The sequence below is a fragment of the Bubalus kerabau genome, chromosome 5 (genome assembly GCF_029407905.1).
Source record: "Bubalus kerabau isolate K-KA32 ecotype Philippines breed swamp buffalo chromosome 5, PCC_UOA_SB_1v2, whole genome shotgun sequence".
Classification (NCBI taxonomy): domain Eukaryota; kingdom Metazoa; phylum Chordata; class Mammalia; order Artiodactyla; family Bovidae; genus Bubalus; species Bubalus kerabau.
Window position 1 is genome coordinate 26,269,367 of NC_073628.1, and position 16,180 is coordinate 26,285,546.

Genomic DNA, 16,180 nt, shown 5'->3' on the forward strand with positions numbered 1-16,180 from the left:
CCTTAAGCACACTTAAGCTATTTCACAACTGCATTACTCTCTACAACACAGTATGTCTTGCAGCAAACTGAGACTGAAGTTGCTCAGTCATGTCCAGCTCTTTACGACCCCATGGACTGTAGCCTACCAGGCTCCTCTGTTCATGGGGTTTCCCAGGCAAGTGTACTGGAGTGGGTTGCCATTTCCTTCTCCAGGGGATCTTCTCGACCCAGGGATCAAACCCAGGTCTCCCGCATTGCAGGCAGCGTTTTACTGTCTGAGCCACCAGGGAAGCATTGTCTTGCAGTAAGTGCATGTCAAAACAGTGGCCAGAATTATCAGCATCAGTAACAGCAGAAAAATAATAAAGTAATAGAGAGATACCAGTTCAGTCAACATGTATAAATCTTTATTAGCATCCTAGTGAGACAATGAGTAGATTCCAGGGTTTACAGTCTTAATTAAGCCTCTTAAGGCCATTTTTCTAAACAAGTTGCAGAAGGGAACCTGTGTGCAATGTGTCTGTGAGATGCATTATCCAATTTCAGTTCATATTCTGACACAATTGTGGGAGTAGAGATCCAAAAAACTGAAGTCCTAGATTGTAATTATGTCTCTTCATGAGTATTCTTAATTCCTATGTTCTAATGCTCAGATGAAAAACCTGGTGATGAGTCTAAATCTCAGTACTGGAAGACATTAGAAGTGAAAGGTATATAGTTAACACTTCCATACCACTTCTATGTGCCAGGTACTGTTCTAAGACCTTGACATGTACGTACTCACTTAATGTAATCCACAACACACTGTGGGGTCCATATCCCCATTTTACAGGTGAGGAGTCTGAGGCATAGAGAAGTTTAGTAACTTGCTCAAAGTTATAGAGCTAGTAAATAGCAGAGTCAGAATTCAAGCCCAAGCAATCTGGCTTCAGAGTGCTGATAAACATTATGCTATATTTTGAAACTCAGTCCTAAACTCTCATAAAATGGAAGGAAATTGATATCTGGAAGGACGAGGGAGCTTGTCCATATCAGTGAACGGTTGAACTATGACTCCACAACCAAGACAGGCCCCAACCGATCTTGCCAAGATTTTTCTTTTCTTTTCTTTTCCTCCTGTAGCTTCCTCTACTTTGAATGATGGAAATGCCCTCATCCTCAAGGATGACTCAGAAGTAAACAGAGCAGTACCAAGTGCAAGAAAGGCTTCTTGCTTCAAAGCCTTTTAGTCTCTCCATAGGCCTGGGGTGGACACCAGGCTTCTGTAAGTTTAAAAAGCACACAGGTGGTTCTCACACAAGAGTTCAACCTATAACCCGCTGACTATTGAGCAAATTTTACTTTGTTTCATATGTCGTCAGCAACAACTTATAATATTCAACTGCTACTGCTAAGTCACTTCAGTCGTGTCCAACTCTGTGCGACCCCATAGACGGCAGCCCACCAGGCTCCCCCGTCCCTGGGATTCTCCAGGCAAGAACACTGGAGTGAGTTGCCATTTCCTTCTCCAATGCATGAAAGTGAAAAGTGAAAGTGAAGTCGCTCAGTCGTGTCCAACTCTTAGTGACCCCATGGACTGCAGCCTACCAGGGTCCTCCGCCCATGGGATTTTCCAGGCAAGAGTACTGGAGTGGGGTGCCACTGCCTTCTCTGAATATTCAACTACTGAACATTTTTTTCTCTAGGCACAGACATACCCATACACACATTTTGCTTATGTATCCAGAGACTATTTATTTCTGGAGTGAATCATAAGAAATTGGTAACAAACTCATTTGAAATGCCAGCTTAGCTGCTTACTGTGTGACTAAAGCCACAATCTCTCTGAGCAAACTATAAAATAAACTAAGAGCATTAATGGGATACGAATACATGTAAATTAGCTAGAATACATTGCTGATTCCCTGAAAAAACATGGCATCTGTAATTATTATTAAGGGATAAGAGACCAACATAATAGTGTCTTCAGCCAGGAAATGACATAATCAAAATAATATCATAGGATAATTATTCTATTAGCTCTGTTTAATATAAAAGAAATCAGCAAGAAGGAAACAGGAATCTTCTTATACTGCTGGTGAGAGTATAAATTAGTACAACTCAAAAATATATATTTTAAAAAACACCTTTTATAAATTCCCTGGCAGACCAGTGGTTAGGACTCTGTGCTTCCACTGCAGAGGGTAAGCACTGAATCCCTGGTCTGGGAACTAATTTCCTGCATGCCTCAAGGCACAGCCAAAATTAAAGAAAAATTTTACTTAACATAAATAGAAACAACTTTTGACTCAGTAATTCTAGTTTATCCTACTGGGTAGAGAAATACATAGAGATTTTTACATTACAATGTTCTCTGTAGCATTATTTGTAATCACCAAAAAATAAACAAACAAAAAAATTAAATGTCTACCAATAGAAGATACTCATCCGATGGAGTATTATTAAGAAGCTGTTCAAGAAATATAGGTATTTAGATCTCTATGTGCTGTTAATAATGATCTTCAAAATGATAATATAAATTCATCAATAACTTAAACACAGAATTGCCATATGTTCTGGCAATTCCACTTCTGGGGACATCCCTAAAGGAACTGAAAAGAGGTGTTCAAACAAATACTTGTACATACATGCTCATAGCAGGACTACTCACAAGACCAAAAAGATGCAACCCAAATGTATAGCAACTGATAGACAGATAAATAAAATGTGGCATATCCACACCACAGAACATTATTCAGCCATAAACAGGAGGGGTGCACTGATACACACTACAATATGGATGAACCCTGAAAACACTGCGCTAAGTGAAGACAGCCAGGCACAAAGGCCACATGCTGTGTACTTCCATTCCTATGGAACATCCGGAAAAGGCAGATCCACAGAACAGGCCGGTGACTGCCAGGGCCTTGCGGAGAGGGGAAAATAGGGGAGTGACTGCTGAAGGTATGGAGGGTTTCCTTCGGGGGTAGGAAAATGTTCTGGAACTAGATGGTGGTGATGGCTGCACAACACTGTGAAAGTGCTGAGCGTCACTAATGTAAATTTACGTATACGTATTTTAGCACAATAGAAAAAAAAAGGGATAAAAATATTAAGTGCAAAAAACAAGTGCAGAACCAGTTTCCCCAATATGACTCCTAAAGCAACTACTCTTTTAACGGTTCCCTCAGTATTTCTCCAGATTTAGTCTATGCACACACTGTTTGTTTACATATATATAGTATGGACATTTGCAGGATCATATACACATATGTATATACTTCTCCAAAGTATTTTAGCAGCTATTTTTAAAAATCCAAATGGAGCAAAGTACAACTCTAGGATGACCATCAATGCCTGTCATGATGGGCACTAGTAAAATGTCAAAATGAGCTTCAGTTCAGTTCAGTTCAGTCGCTCAGTCGTGTCCGACTCTCTGCGACCCCATGAATCGCAGCACGCCAGGCCTCCCAGTCCATCACCAACTCCTGGAGTTCACTCAAACTCATGTCCATCAAGTCGGTGATGCCATCCAGCCATCTCATCCTCTGGCGCCCCCTTCTCCTCCTGCCCCCAATCCCTCCCAGCATCAGGGTCTTTTCCAATGAATCAACTCTTCACATGAAGTGGCCAAAGTACTGGAGTTTCACCTTTAGCATCCTTGCTTCCAAAGAACACCCAGGACTGATCTCCTTCAGAATGGACTGGTTGGATCTCCTTGCAGTCCAAGGGACTCTCTAGAGTCTTCTCCAACACCACAGTTCAAAAGCATCAATTCTTTGGCACTCAGCTTTCTTCCCAGTCCAACTCTCACATCCATACATGACCACTGGAAAAACCATAGCCTTGACTAGACGGACCTTTGTTGGCAAAGTAATGTCTCTGCTTTTGAATATGCTATCTAGGTTGGTCATAACTTTCCTTCCAAGGAGTAAGCGTCATTTAATTTCATGGCTGCAATCACCATCTGCAGCTTATAATAATTATTAATGTGCTTTTTCATATCATAGACCATATCTGAGATGTTAGTAACATTAAATCACTTCATATAATAGTAATTAAATTGTTATCAGGACTATGCAATCAAAATTAACAAGGGGAACATAAAAGTTACCCTAAAATAGTACTCATTCATTCAAAACTCCTTACTTGGTGGCCAGCACCAAACACTATATATCTACTCCAAGGATTGTAGTCTTTCAATTATCTGAAACAATTGTTACTGATGGTTAATGAGACACACAGGAAGAAACAATTTCCTCAGGTCCTAAATGGCCCCATAACCTCTAGGGTCCATGTACTAAGCAGTCTCTCCTGGAGAGATTTGGAAGGGTTAAGAGGTCCCTTAAGAACTTCAGTACCTAGAAAGGACAGGCACAAGAGAATACTCAGCTCCCCAAAGGATCCTACAAAAGGATCATTAAGGCAACTATTGTACTCTTTCCAGAGAAGGAAAATAAATCCATTGTATCCTACAGGGATCAAGAGACTTGCCACAACTACTATATCCAATGTTTATAACCTATAGGTACAATTTCAACTTTTCTGATCCACTGTGGTTCTTAGTACATTCAGGCTTGTGAAATCATATGTCTCATTATTTCACTTGGAAAATATGGTTAAGAATACTGGAGACCTGCGTAAGGAAAGGTAAAGGAAAGCTAAGAAACTATAACATATTACAACCTGACTGACCGTAGCTATAACCTGGTTTCTGAGACTAAACATTCTCTAGTTCAATGGTCTTCCAGTTTTTTTGATCATGTATCCCTGATAATAAAGTAATTTTAATCCCCAATTATATTTATATTCACCTACATATATATGTGTCTATACTAATATATTATATACATTGTTAAATAGATGCAAATCTTTTGAGTTAAAAAGAGGAAATAAAAATTACTTTTTAACATTTTAAATTTCATTTGTTAATGATATAAATTCTCTTTTTGTTCCTGTTAAAATTCACTTTAACAATATATTTTTAGTGAAATCAATGTGAATTCAATTTTTAAAAAAATTTTTTAATTCAAAAGATTTGCATCTATTTAACAATGTATGTAATATATATAGGGTTTGGTGCTTGCCACCAAGTAAGGAGTTGCTATATATAGCACTTCGTTATATACCAAGAGGTATTATATATTAATTCTCATTTTACAGATAATAAGATTGAACTTCGAAAGGTTATATAATCTGGCAAATGGCAAAACTAGTATGCAAAGCCTGATCTGTCTAACTCTAAAAACAGTGTTGTTAACCAATATATTACAAAAAAGGAAGCATTTAGAGAAAATAATTAATACTAAGGTGTGAGTCAGACACCAAGAATAAATGCTTCCAACCAATACGAATGTTATCTGCTTATCTCTAATTAACATCATTAGTTGTAATCTCTCTATGACTTAAGGTAAGTCCCTTAATTTATATGAATCTTAGTTTCCCCAATATGTAAACTGAGGGACTTGGACTAAGTGATCTTTAAGATGCTTTCAGCATTAAAATTCTAGGACTCCAGGCAGAACACAGAGAATTTTTAGGGCAGTGAAATACTGGTTGATACTATAATGGTAAATACATGTTTGATTTGTCCACATTCATAGAATACACAAACAAGAGTGAATCCTAATGTAAACTATGGACTTTAGATGATAATCATGTGTCCACGGAGGTCTGTCAATTGTACTACTCAGGTAGGGGATGTTGACAATGCAGAGCCTATGCATGTACAGGGCAGGAGGTACACAGAAAAAAACCTCTGTACCTTCTGCCCAACAGCACCCTGAACCTGAAACTGCCCTAAAATAACGTACAGAAAAACTGACTCAAATCTTTGAAGGCACAAATCTTTGAAGCAGAATAGCCAGACCTTTGCTGATCTCCACATTAGGCAGGTTGAAGATGTCAAGGTCCATCATCCCTCCTTTAGTCCCTTCTGAGAAGTCTAAAAGGACCAGTTTGTCTGCAATGCCCTGGACAGTGCAAAAAGAAAAAGAACAGTATTACACTGAACATGCCCGTTACGCAGTTGAAATTTATTCAGAGATGACAGCTAAAGAATGTATATGTGTGTGTGTGTGTGTGTGTGTGTGTGTGTGTCTGCTCAGGTCCTCAGTTGTGTCCAACTCTTTGTGACACCATGGACTGTAGCCCACCAGGCTTCTCTGTCCATGGAATTTTTCAGGTAAGAATACTGGAACAAGTTGCCATTTCCTACTCTGGGGGATCTTCCCGACCTACAGCTGTTGCATCTCCTGCATTGGCAGGCAGATTCCTTGCCACTGCGCCACCTGGGAAGCCCAAAGAAGAACACACATAGGCCTTACACACTCTCTTATGAAGGAAGTAACACAACAGCAATAAAAGGGATATGCAAGCAAGAAAACAGTATCATGCACTTGAATGATGTGATCCTTTGGCTTAACTAAAAATTGTGTTCTGAAGGAGATCAGCCCTGGGATTTCTCTGGAGGGAATGATGCTGAAGCTGAAACTCCAGTACTTTGGCCACCTCATGCGAAGAGCTGACTCACTGGAAAAGACTCTGATGCTGGAGGGATTGGGGGCAGGAGGAGAAGGGGACGACAGAGGATGAGATGGCTGGATGGCATCACTGACTCGATGGACTTGAGTTTGAGTGAACTCCAGGAGTTTGTGATGGACAGGGAGGCCTGGCGTGCTGCAATTCATGGGGTCGCAAAGAGTCGGACACGACTGAGCGACTGAACTGAACTGAACTGAAAAGGGTTTAAATAGAAAGTCTCAAATTGCAGGTTTCTTTTGATGGGATAATGAGTAATAAAGATGACACAGTACACTCAATATATTTGCTGTTGTTTTTGAGTTTATTTTTGTTTTCATAACTTCCCATTCTAAACAATCTAGAGTGATTTTTTGGTCTATTTTAGCACCATTGGTCATTTAGCATTTGGTTATTTTAGCACCATTTGGTCATTTCTAGCATGAAAGTCAACATTAATGCCAAGTTTCTCTAAAGAAAACAAAAAAGATAATAGACATAGAGCTAAAACAGAACCAATTATCATGCAGTTTTCTCTCCCAGAGATCTCATGGAAAATACTCCACATGCAGTAGACAGCTCCCTGGGTGCCATGGTGGGTTGACTGTTCATGATGGCATAGAAACTCCTGAGAGTCAATTCACCTTTGTGAGAGTCCTTTTTCCAAAAAGTATAGGACCTGGGCATCTCTCCTAACTTAGAGCTTCTCAACCTTTAAGAAAGAGGTCATCATTTAATACATCAGTGAAGCACACTGATCATGAGGGATACTTTTAAACTGCAGATCTGGAATAGGGCCTGAGATTAGGCATTTCTAATAAGATCTCAGATGATGCCAATGCCACACATTGGGTAGTAAGGATCTAGAATACAGGATCCATAAACAGAATGCCCAGCCTCAAACCCTGGGTCCTTTTATTAACAGTATGATTTGGGGCAAATTGGGTAACCTCCCTATGCCCTGGTTTCTCCACTTGTCAAACGACAGTAATGATAGTACCTAAGCCATAAGGTTGTTGCAAAAATGAATCAAGTGTTTAGAAGAGTGCCTGGTACCTAGCAAACACTTAGTAAAGGTTAGCTATTGCTGTGACCATCATTTCAACTACCGCCATTATTACGACCGCTACTGCACTAGTGGAATATTGTTGCACTATTTGAATAGTGTACCTCGCATCAAAATACTAACTTTTTTTCCTTCTGTTTTGCCTTTTTTGGGCCGCATGGGCATGTGGTATCTTTGTTCCCCAACCAAGGATCAAACTCGTACCTCTGCATTGGAAGTGCAGAGTCTTAACCACTGGCATGCCAGGGAATTCCTCAGAATACTAATGTTTAAAAGGAAAAACAGAAAAAACTTTCCATCTAGACAGTTCACAGACAAATACTGACAGTGAGACTTCTAACCATTAAATATGACTTTAAGGGGCCTTCTTGTGCTGTGCTGTGCTGTCCTGAGTCGCTCAGTCGTGTCCAGTTCTTTGCGATCCCATGGATTGCAGCCCGCCAGGCTCCTCTGTCCATGGGGATTCTCCAGGCAAGAATACTAGAGTGGGTTGCCATGCCCTCCTCCAGGGGATCTTCCCAACCCAGGGATTGGACCCAGGTCTCTCGCATTGCAGGTGGATTCTTTACCATCTAAGCCACCAGGTAAGCCCAAGAATAGGGTAGCCTATCCCTTCTCCAGGGGATCTTCCTGACCCAGGAATCAAACCAGGGTCTCCTGCATTGCAGGAGGATTCTTTATTAGCTGAGCTACCAGAGAAGCCCACTTACTACACTTACCAAATGCAAATAAAATAGATAAAACTCAGTACTGTTGTTGCTGCTGCTGCTGCTAACTCACCTCAGTCGTGTCCGACTCTGTGCGACCCCATAGACGGCAGCCCACTAGGCTCCCTCGTCCCTGGGATTCTCCAGGCAAGAACACTGGAGTGGGTTGCCATTTCCTTCTCCAATGCATGAAAGTGAAGTCGCTTAATCGTGTCCAACTCTTACAGACCCCATGGACTGCAGCCCACCAGGCTCCTTGGTCCATGGGATTTTCCAGGCAAGAGTACTGGAGTGGGGTGCCACTGCCTTTTCCGACACTTACCAAAAGCAAGTAAAATTAATAAAACTCAGTACTGTTAAGGATACCAAAATGAGGTTGATGTGTACATTGTTATTAGCAGCATAAATTACTTCTGCCTGTCTGAAGAGCAATCTAGCAATATATAGTAAGTGCCATAAAAACTATTCATGCCCTCTGACTCATAGTACTACTTTTGAGATTCTGTACACCTAAAAGAAAATTCAGACAAGAAAATAAGCAACTTCTAAGGCAATGTTTATAGAAATACTCTAGTAACAAAAGATCTGCAAACATTTCAAATTCCAATTAAGAAGAAGAGTGCATTCAAATGGAGGATGGAGGAAATGAAACTATAACGTGCTACAAGTTAGCATATATTGTCCTGAATAGTCAGCTTTTAAAATCTTCTAGCACCCTGGATACAATTTCACTCTTTGCTTAAGTAGAACCTACCTCCAAGACATCAGTGAATCTTAGATAGAAAGAGACGAATTTACATGTCAATCAATCAAATTTTAATAGAACAGAAACTCAAATACCAGCTACCAAACAAATATATCAAGGGAGAGCCAGTCTATTTTGGGCTACATTGCTCAAATGCCACAGACATGCTATTACCACGACACTGGGGATACTGGGCTGGGGAGGGTCTTTTCAACTTCCCTGAAGGGAGATTTAAGCCTTTCTAAACATAATTTATATAGAAAAGATCCAGTAAAAAAGGATTGATGAAAAAATAGACAAATTTCAGACCACTGTAAAATATCAAATCAGGAACTATGATCCTAAAAGAAAGTGGAGTAATTACACTTTCAAGAAAAGGCAATTTAAGAAAATGTTAACTTTGGAAAGAGCTAAATTAAGTATTATATTAAATAAGAGTTTAATTAAAGCAGCATGACTCAGAAAACACAAAAGCATTTGTGACTAAGTCAGATGAGTGTCAACCTGAGGTTCCCTTGGATTAGGATGATGAGCCCATTGTTCAAACCAGGTTTTCAAAGCCTAGTCCATGTCTAACCACTAATTATGAAACAACATTACTAATGAGAGCTTTCAGCTGTTTTTTTGTCAACTTACTAAATATATTTTAAGGCAAAATGAGGTTTTCCCACATGACAAAATGAAGCTATTATTTCTTGTGTGTTAAAACAGAAACTGCCTAAAAGTGTAGTAATATGACGTGTATTTATAACCACTATGCTTACATACTTTGGCTGAAATTGCTAATGTGCAGGCAATTCCCAGTTCTCCACCTCCAACCACGGTAATTTTATTGACTGTTTTATTCTCACGATTTGCCCAGTTCTTTGAATTTATATCTGAGACACCTAAAAAGAAAAGCATTTTATCATAATTTAAAAATAATATCAAAAGTCTTTTTAGCATTTAAAAAAACCCGAACTTTAATAACTTGGACAGAAAAGATGGTACTAGGCATTCCATACAGGCATTCAAAAATATTTTTGAACAAATGAAATGCAAGGAAGACAGGAATCTCATATTAAATACTTTACGCAGAGACTACCACTTTAAAAAGAAAATGTCTTTCTAAGCTTTAAAAAAAATAGGATTTCCATAATTTTGAAAAACATTGTGACTCTTACTGCTCTAGTCTACAATGCAAAAAAATGTTTAAAACTTACTAAATTGTTGCAAGCATGGTTATTTTCCTTTGTCTTCAATGAAAAACAATGAGAATCACAGATTCTCTGGTCCAATATACTGAACGAGGCAAAAAGCTATGTACACATATAATGAAAAAGGTTTGGGATCATTAATATATATCAAGTGGTTTTGAACAAAACAAATTATTTTATTTGTCAGGATAAAAGTAATCTTTTACATTTTAAGAAACCATATTCATTGGAACTATATGGTAAACCTTATGATAAATACATAGGAATTTTTTGATCCAACACAATTATGTATATACAGAAGTATGTATTTATTTATAGAAATCAAATAGCAGAGAATAAAGGATATTAGCGAGAAACTGTAAACTCATAACGCTATTATTAACAGAAATACAAACCTTCAGTGATTTTTGCAATATAGGCTAGCAAGTCTATCTGCCGTGCCTCGTCAGATGATGAAAGAGAACACAGGGGAAGTTCGTCTTGAAATTTGGCAATCATTTCTTTAATTAGTCCAACAATGACAGATTTAGGCTACAGAATACACAAAGGGAAAAGTTATGCAGAAATTTTGCTAAGGAATACTACCTTATTAATCTATACATTGTTAGAGTTGGCCGAAAGAATATTAATGCTCTCATTTTTTGAAAACCCATACAAACCCATACAAAAATTACATAGTACTTTTAACTGGAAAATTTAATTCTTTTTAATTAAAAAATACAGGGAGAAGTGTTAAAACTACATCTCCAAAAATTGCAACAACAGTATAAATGTGTTTAGTAGTAGAGTACCTGTATGTGGGAACAGTCTTGTCTATCTGCCTTTCTAAAATTTTTTTATTTTTAAATAACTGCAGATTTACAGAAAAGCTGGCAAAAGAATAGTACAAAGAATTTTCATATGTTCTCCACTCAAGATTGCTCAAATTTTAACATTTTATCTCATGTGCTTTCTCAGTGCCTTTTCCTCTATTTTCTGAACCGAGAATAAACTGAAGATACAACACCCCTTCACCCCAAATACTTTAGCATATATTTCCCAAATGAAAAAACAAAACACTGTCCTATACAGCCACTATCAAATAAGAAAATTACTGCTCATAAAATACTTATCTCATCCATTACTGCTTATTTGAACTGGTAAAACAACCTTAATGAAATGCACTTAACCTCTCTGAGCTTCAGTATTATTAGTAATATAATGTGAATAATAAATTCCAATAAATATGAGAAACAAATGAGCTAATGTATGCAAATTATGTTTTGAGTGTAAAATATATGTTTATTATTATTATAAGGAATACTTAAAGTGGTTTGCTCATTTTAAAAATTGCTTAATTCTTCGATCTGAGTTTCATTCTTTATAAAGACAAAGAAGCCATTAGAATAAAAACACTTAAATACTTTTAAAGACCAAGCAGATAATATAATATGTGAAGTTGTCAAGTGTAAGAAAATTTGGGGAGATGGTCACTGTGGCAAATTGGAAAGAGTACATGTACAGTCAATTAAATTTATATTAAGAACATAACAAAACAAAGCAAAACAAAACCTCTTTGCTGTTCAAACAAAATTCCGTAGGCCTAATGCTGCACATGGACTCTCTTGGGGAAAATGTCTGCAATCCTTAGCCTAAGTGACCTCCAGATTCCTTCTAGCTCCAAAACACTATACAATCATATTAATACTATACAATTTCAACTGCATGTGGGACTTAATGCAGTACTTTTTAAATCATAACTCATACTTTTTTGAAGTGAAATATAGCTGATTTACAATGTGGTGTTAGTTTTCAGGTATACAGCAGAGTGAATCAGATATAGATATATAGATAGATTATAGACATAAGTATATCTATCTATCTAGTCTCTTCCAGATGCCTTTCATTATAGCTTATTACAAGATATTGAAATATAGGGCTTTCCTGGTGGCTCAGTGGTAAAGAATCTGCCTGCCAATGCAGGAGACACAGGTTCGAGCCCTGATCTGCTAAGACCCCACATGCCATGGAGCAACTGAGCACATGTGTTACAACTATTAAGCCTGTGCTCTAGAGCCCGGGAGCTGCAAGTACTGGCCACGTGACACAACTACCGAAGTCCGTGTGCTCTCGAGCCTGTGCTGCGTGCGCACCAAGAGAAGACGCCGCAACGAGAAGCTCGTGCCCTGCAGCTAGAGGGTATCACTGTATTAAGGAAGACCCGGCACAGCCAAAAATGAATAAATAAATAAACATTAAAAAAAGGATATTAAATATAGTTCTCTGTGCTATCCCGTAGATCTTTTTAACCTATTTTTATTTTTTGGCCACACAGCACTACATGTAGGATCTTAATTCCCTGACCCTGCATTGGAAGCGCAGAGTCTTAACCACTGGACCACCAGGGAAGTCTCTATGTATTTTATATATAGTAGTGTGTATCTGTTCATCCCAAACCCCTAATTTATCCCTCCATTCCCCCTAAATGTAACTCTTCTAAATAGGGCCATTTAAATAATGTAAAACTAGTTTTGGCTTATAATAAAGAGGTTCAGAAGAGTAAAGTGAAATTAACACTGTCTGAACTGAAACCAAGCACAACCTTGACTAGATTTTAGGACTACCTCTGAGTATTTATTAAACAAACTATGAAAAGAGATGCCAAAGTAAACCAGAAAGAGGAAATAGGGAAGATAAGTTCACACAACAGGGTGCAGATGTAAAAAAAAAAAAAAATAGTTTTTTGTTTAAAAGAGTAAAAATGGATGAAGGAGATAGGCAATTCAAAAATGAAGAAATATACATGATAAATAAATACATGATAAGATTTCAATTTCTCAAGTAACCAAAAAACTAAGCATTAAGGTTAAGACATCAATTTTGTTCTTCCAACTAACAAATTTTTATCATGCCCTAGGGAAAACCACTAGACCATTCAGGTATGACCTAAATCAAATCCCTTACGATTATACAGTGGAAGTGACAAATAGATTCAAGGAATTAGATCTAATAGAGTGCCTGAAGAACTATGGATGGAGGTTCATGACACTGCACAGGTGGCAGTGATCAAGACCATCCCCAAGAAAAAGAAACACAAAAGGCAAAATGGTTCTCTGAGGAGGCCTTACAAATAGCTGAGAAAAGAAGAGAAGCGAAAGGCAAAGGAGAAAAGGAAAGATATAAGCATCTGAATTCAGAGTTCCAAAGAATAGCAAGGAGACATAAGAAAGCCTTCCTCAATGATCAATGCAAAGAAATAAAGGAAAACAATAGAATGGGAAAAACTAGACATAAGAAAGACTATCTCTTCAAGAAAATGAGAGATAACAAGAGAATATTTCATGCAAAGATGGACACAATAAAGGACAGAAATGGTATGGACCTAACAGAAGCAGAAGATATTAAGAAGAGGGGGCAAGAATACACAGAACTGTACAAAAAAGATCTTCATGACCCACAATACCATGATGGTGTGATCACTCACCTAGAGCCAGCCAGACAACCTGGAATGCAAAGTCAAATGGGCCTTAGGAAGCATCACTATGAACAAAGCCAGTGGAGGTGAGGCAATTCCAGTTGAGCTATTTCAAATCCTAAAAGATGATGCTGTGAAAGTACTGCACTCAATATGCCAGAAATTTGGAAAACTCAGCAGTGGCCACAGGACTGGAAAAGGTCAGTTTTCATTCCAATCCCAAAGAAAGGCAATGCCAGAGAATGCTCAAACTACCCCACAACTGCACTCATCTCACACACTAGCAAAGTAATGTTCAAAATTCTCCAAGCCAGGCTTCAACAGTACATAAAACAAGAACTTCCAGACATTCAAGCTGGATTTAGAAAAGGCAGAAGAACCAGGGATCAGATTGCCAACATCCACTGGATCATCAAAAAAGTAAGAGAGTTCCGGGAAAACATCTACTTCTGCTTTATTGACTAGGCCAAAACCTTTGATTGTGTGGATCAAAACAAACTGAAAAATTCTTAAAGAGATGGGAATACCAGACCACCTTACCTACCTCCAGAGAAGTCTGTATGCAGGTCAAGAAGCAAGTTAGAACTAGACATGGAAAAACAGACTGGTTCCAAATCAAGGCTGTATATTGTCACCCTGCTTATTTAACTTATATGCAGAGTACATCATGAGAAATGCCAGGCTGGATGAAGCAGAATCTGGAACCAAGATTACCGGGAGAAATATCAATAACCTCAGATACGCAGATGACACCACCCTTATGGCAGAAAGTGAAGAAGAACTAAAGAGCCTCTTGATGAATGTAAAAGAGGAGAGAGAAAATGCTGGCCTAAAACTCAACATTCAGAAAACTAATATCATGGCATCCGGTCCCACCACTTCATGGCAAATAGATGGGGAAACAATGGAAACAGTGAGAGACTTTATTTTGGGGGGCTCCAAAATCACTCCAGATGGTGATTGCAGCCAAGAAATTAAAAGACGCTTGCTGCTTGGAAGAAAAGTTATGACCAACCTAGACGGCATATTAAAAAGCAGAGACATTACTTTGCCAACAAAGGTCCATCTAGTCAAGGCTATGGTTTTTCCAGTAGCCATGTATGGATGTGAGAGTTGGACCATAAAGAAAGCTGAGTGCCAAGAATTGATGCTTTTGAAGTGTGGTGTTGGAGAAGACTCTTGAAAGTCAGTTGGACTGCAAGGAGATCCAAGTCCATCCTAAAGGAAATCAGTCCTGAATATTCATTGGAAGGACTGATGTTGAAGCTGAAACTCCAATACTTTGGCCACCTGATGCAAAGAACTGACTCACTGGAAAAGACCCTGATGCTGGGAAAGACTGAAGGCAGGAGGAGAAGGGGCTGATAGAGGATAAGATGGTTGGGATGGCATCACCGACTCAAGGGACATGAGTGTGAGCAAGCTCCAGGAGTTGGTGATAGACAGGGAAGCCTGGCATGCTGCAGTCCATGGGGTTGCAAAGGGGCAGACACAACTGAGCGACTGAACTGAACTGAATTCATCACATTTAACTGGTAATTTTATTATTTAAATCACCAAGAAACACAAATAATCTACAAGTTCATCAAGTAAACGCCCCATCTAAACTCCACTACTGACAATTTGGTGTGCATCTTTTCCTTTTCTTACTCTTTTTTTTCCTTCTTTTTAGAAGTTTTCTTTATATGAAAAATACAGAAAACCGTAAAACAAAGTGAAATGCATCCAGTTGCACACCCTTTTACAGTACATATACAAAATAAGAAATGATAATTCTAACACCACCCTATACTTCAACCTCACTCCTCTCTGATATCCCTGTCCTACAACTTTCTCAGTATATACAAATATATTATAAATTCTTTTCATAAAAGTTTTACTTACAAAACTGAGAGTATATTCTATATCCATAATAAATAATAATAATAATAAATGAACCATAGGGATAAGCCAAAGCTTGTTTTGTTTTAAAGATAATACCTTCTTTTATAGCATCCTTTAGAGCAAGGGTGCTATAAACCAGATACCCTCCTTCACTGATTTCTATAAATGGCAGAATCATAAGATTGTGTCTACTTCTTAGAAGCCAATTTAGGGAAATATAAGAATAGCCTTCAAAACATTTTAAAACTTTGATCCAATAATTCCATTCCTAGAGATTTATCATTAGAAAATTATTAAAGATTTATAAGATATACAAACAATTTATATTTACAAATATTTATATTTAAGGATGCTCATCATTAAATTTCTAACAAAGCAATCTACAAATATATCATGCAATATCCTAATGCTGGATCATCAGGCAACCATACTGTCTAATATGGAAAAACGCTTAATATAATGATAGATGAAATATGTAGAATGCGTAATCTGAGGGTTTCTTTTTGTTTTGTGTTTTAAACCTAGGCCATATTTTTTTATTTTTTTACTTTGATTTATCTATTTATTTGACCGTGTCCCATGGCACGCAGGATTAGTGCCCTGAAACTGTGCTCCCTGCAGTGGAAGCTTGGAGTCTTACCCACCAGAC

The 16,180-nt window shown here is 38.1% G+C and overlaps 1 protein-coding gene across 7 annotated transcripts in view; it reads right to left on the reverse strand.

The window, feature by feature from the left end:
- Window positions 1-16,180, reverse strand: part of UEVLD (UEV and lactate/malate dehyrogenase domains) — a 58,344-nt gene that overhangs the window by 20,906 nt on the left and 21,258 nt on the right. For all 7 annotated transcript variants that reach the window (XR_008714585.1, XR_008714586.1, XM_055581317.1 and 4 more), the window contains 3 exons: window positions 10,589-10,724; window positions 9,766-9,884; window positions 5,830-5,932 (listed from right to left, as the gene is read on the reverse strand). Coding sequence is in view for 5 of the 7 variants with exons in the window: in XM_055581317.1 (XP_055437292.1) it covers window positions 5,830-5,932; window positions 9,766-9,884; window positions 10,589-10,724 (358 nt within the window). In the remaining 2 variants the exon portion in view is untranslated. The remainder of the gene's footprint in view (window positions 1-5,829; window positions 5,933-9,765; window positions 9,885-10,588; window positions 10,725-16,180) is intronic.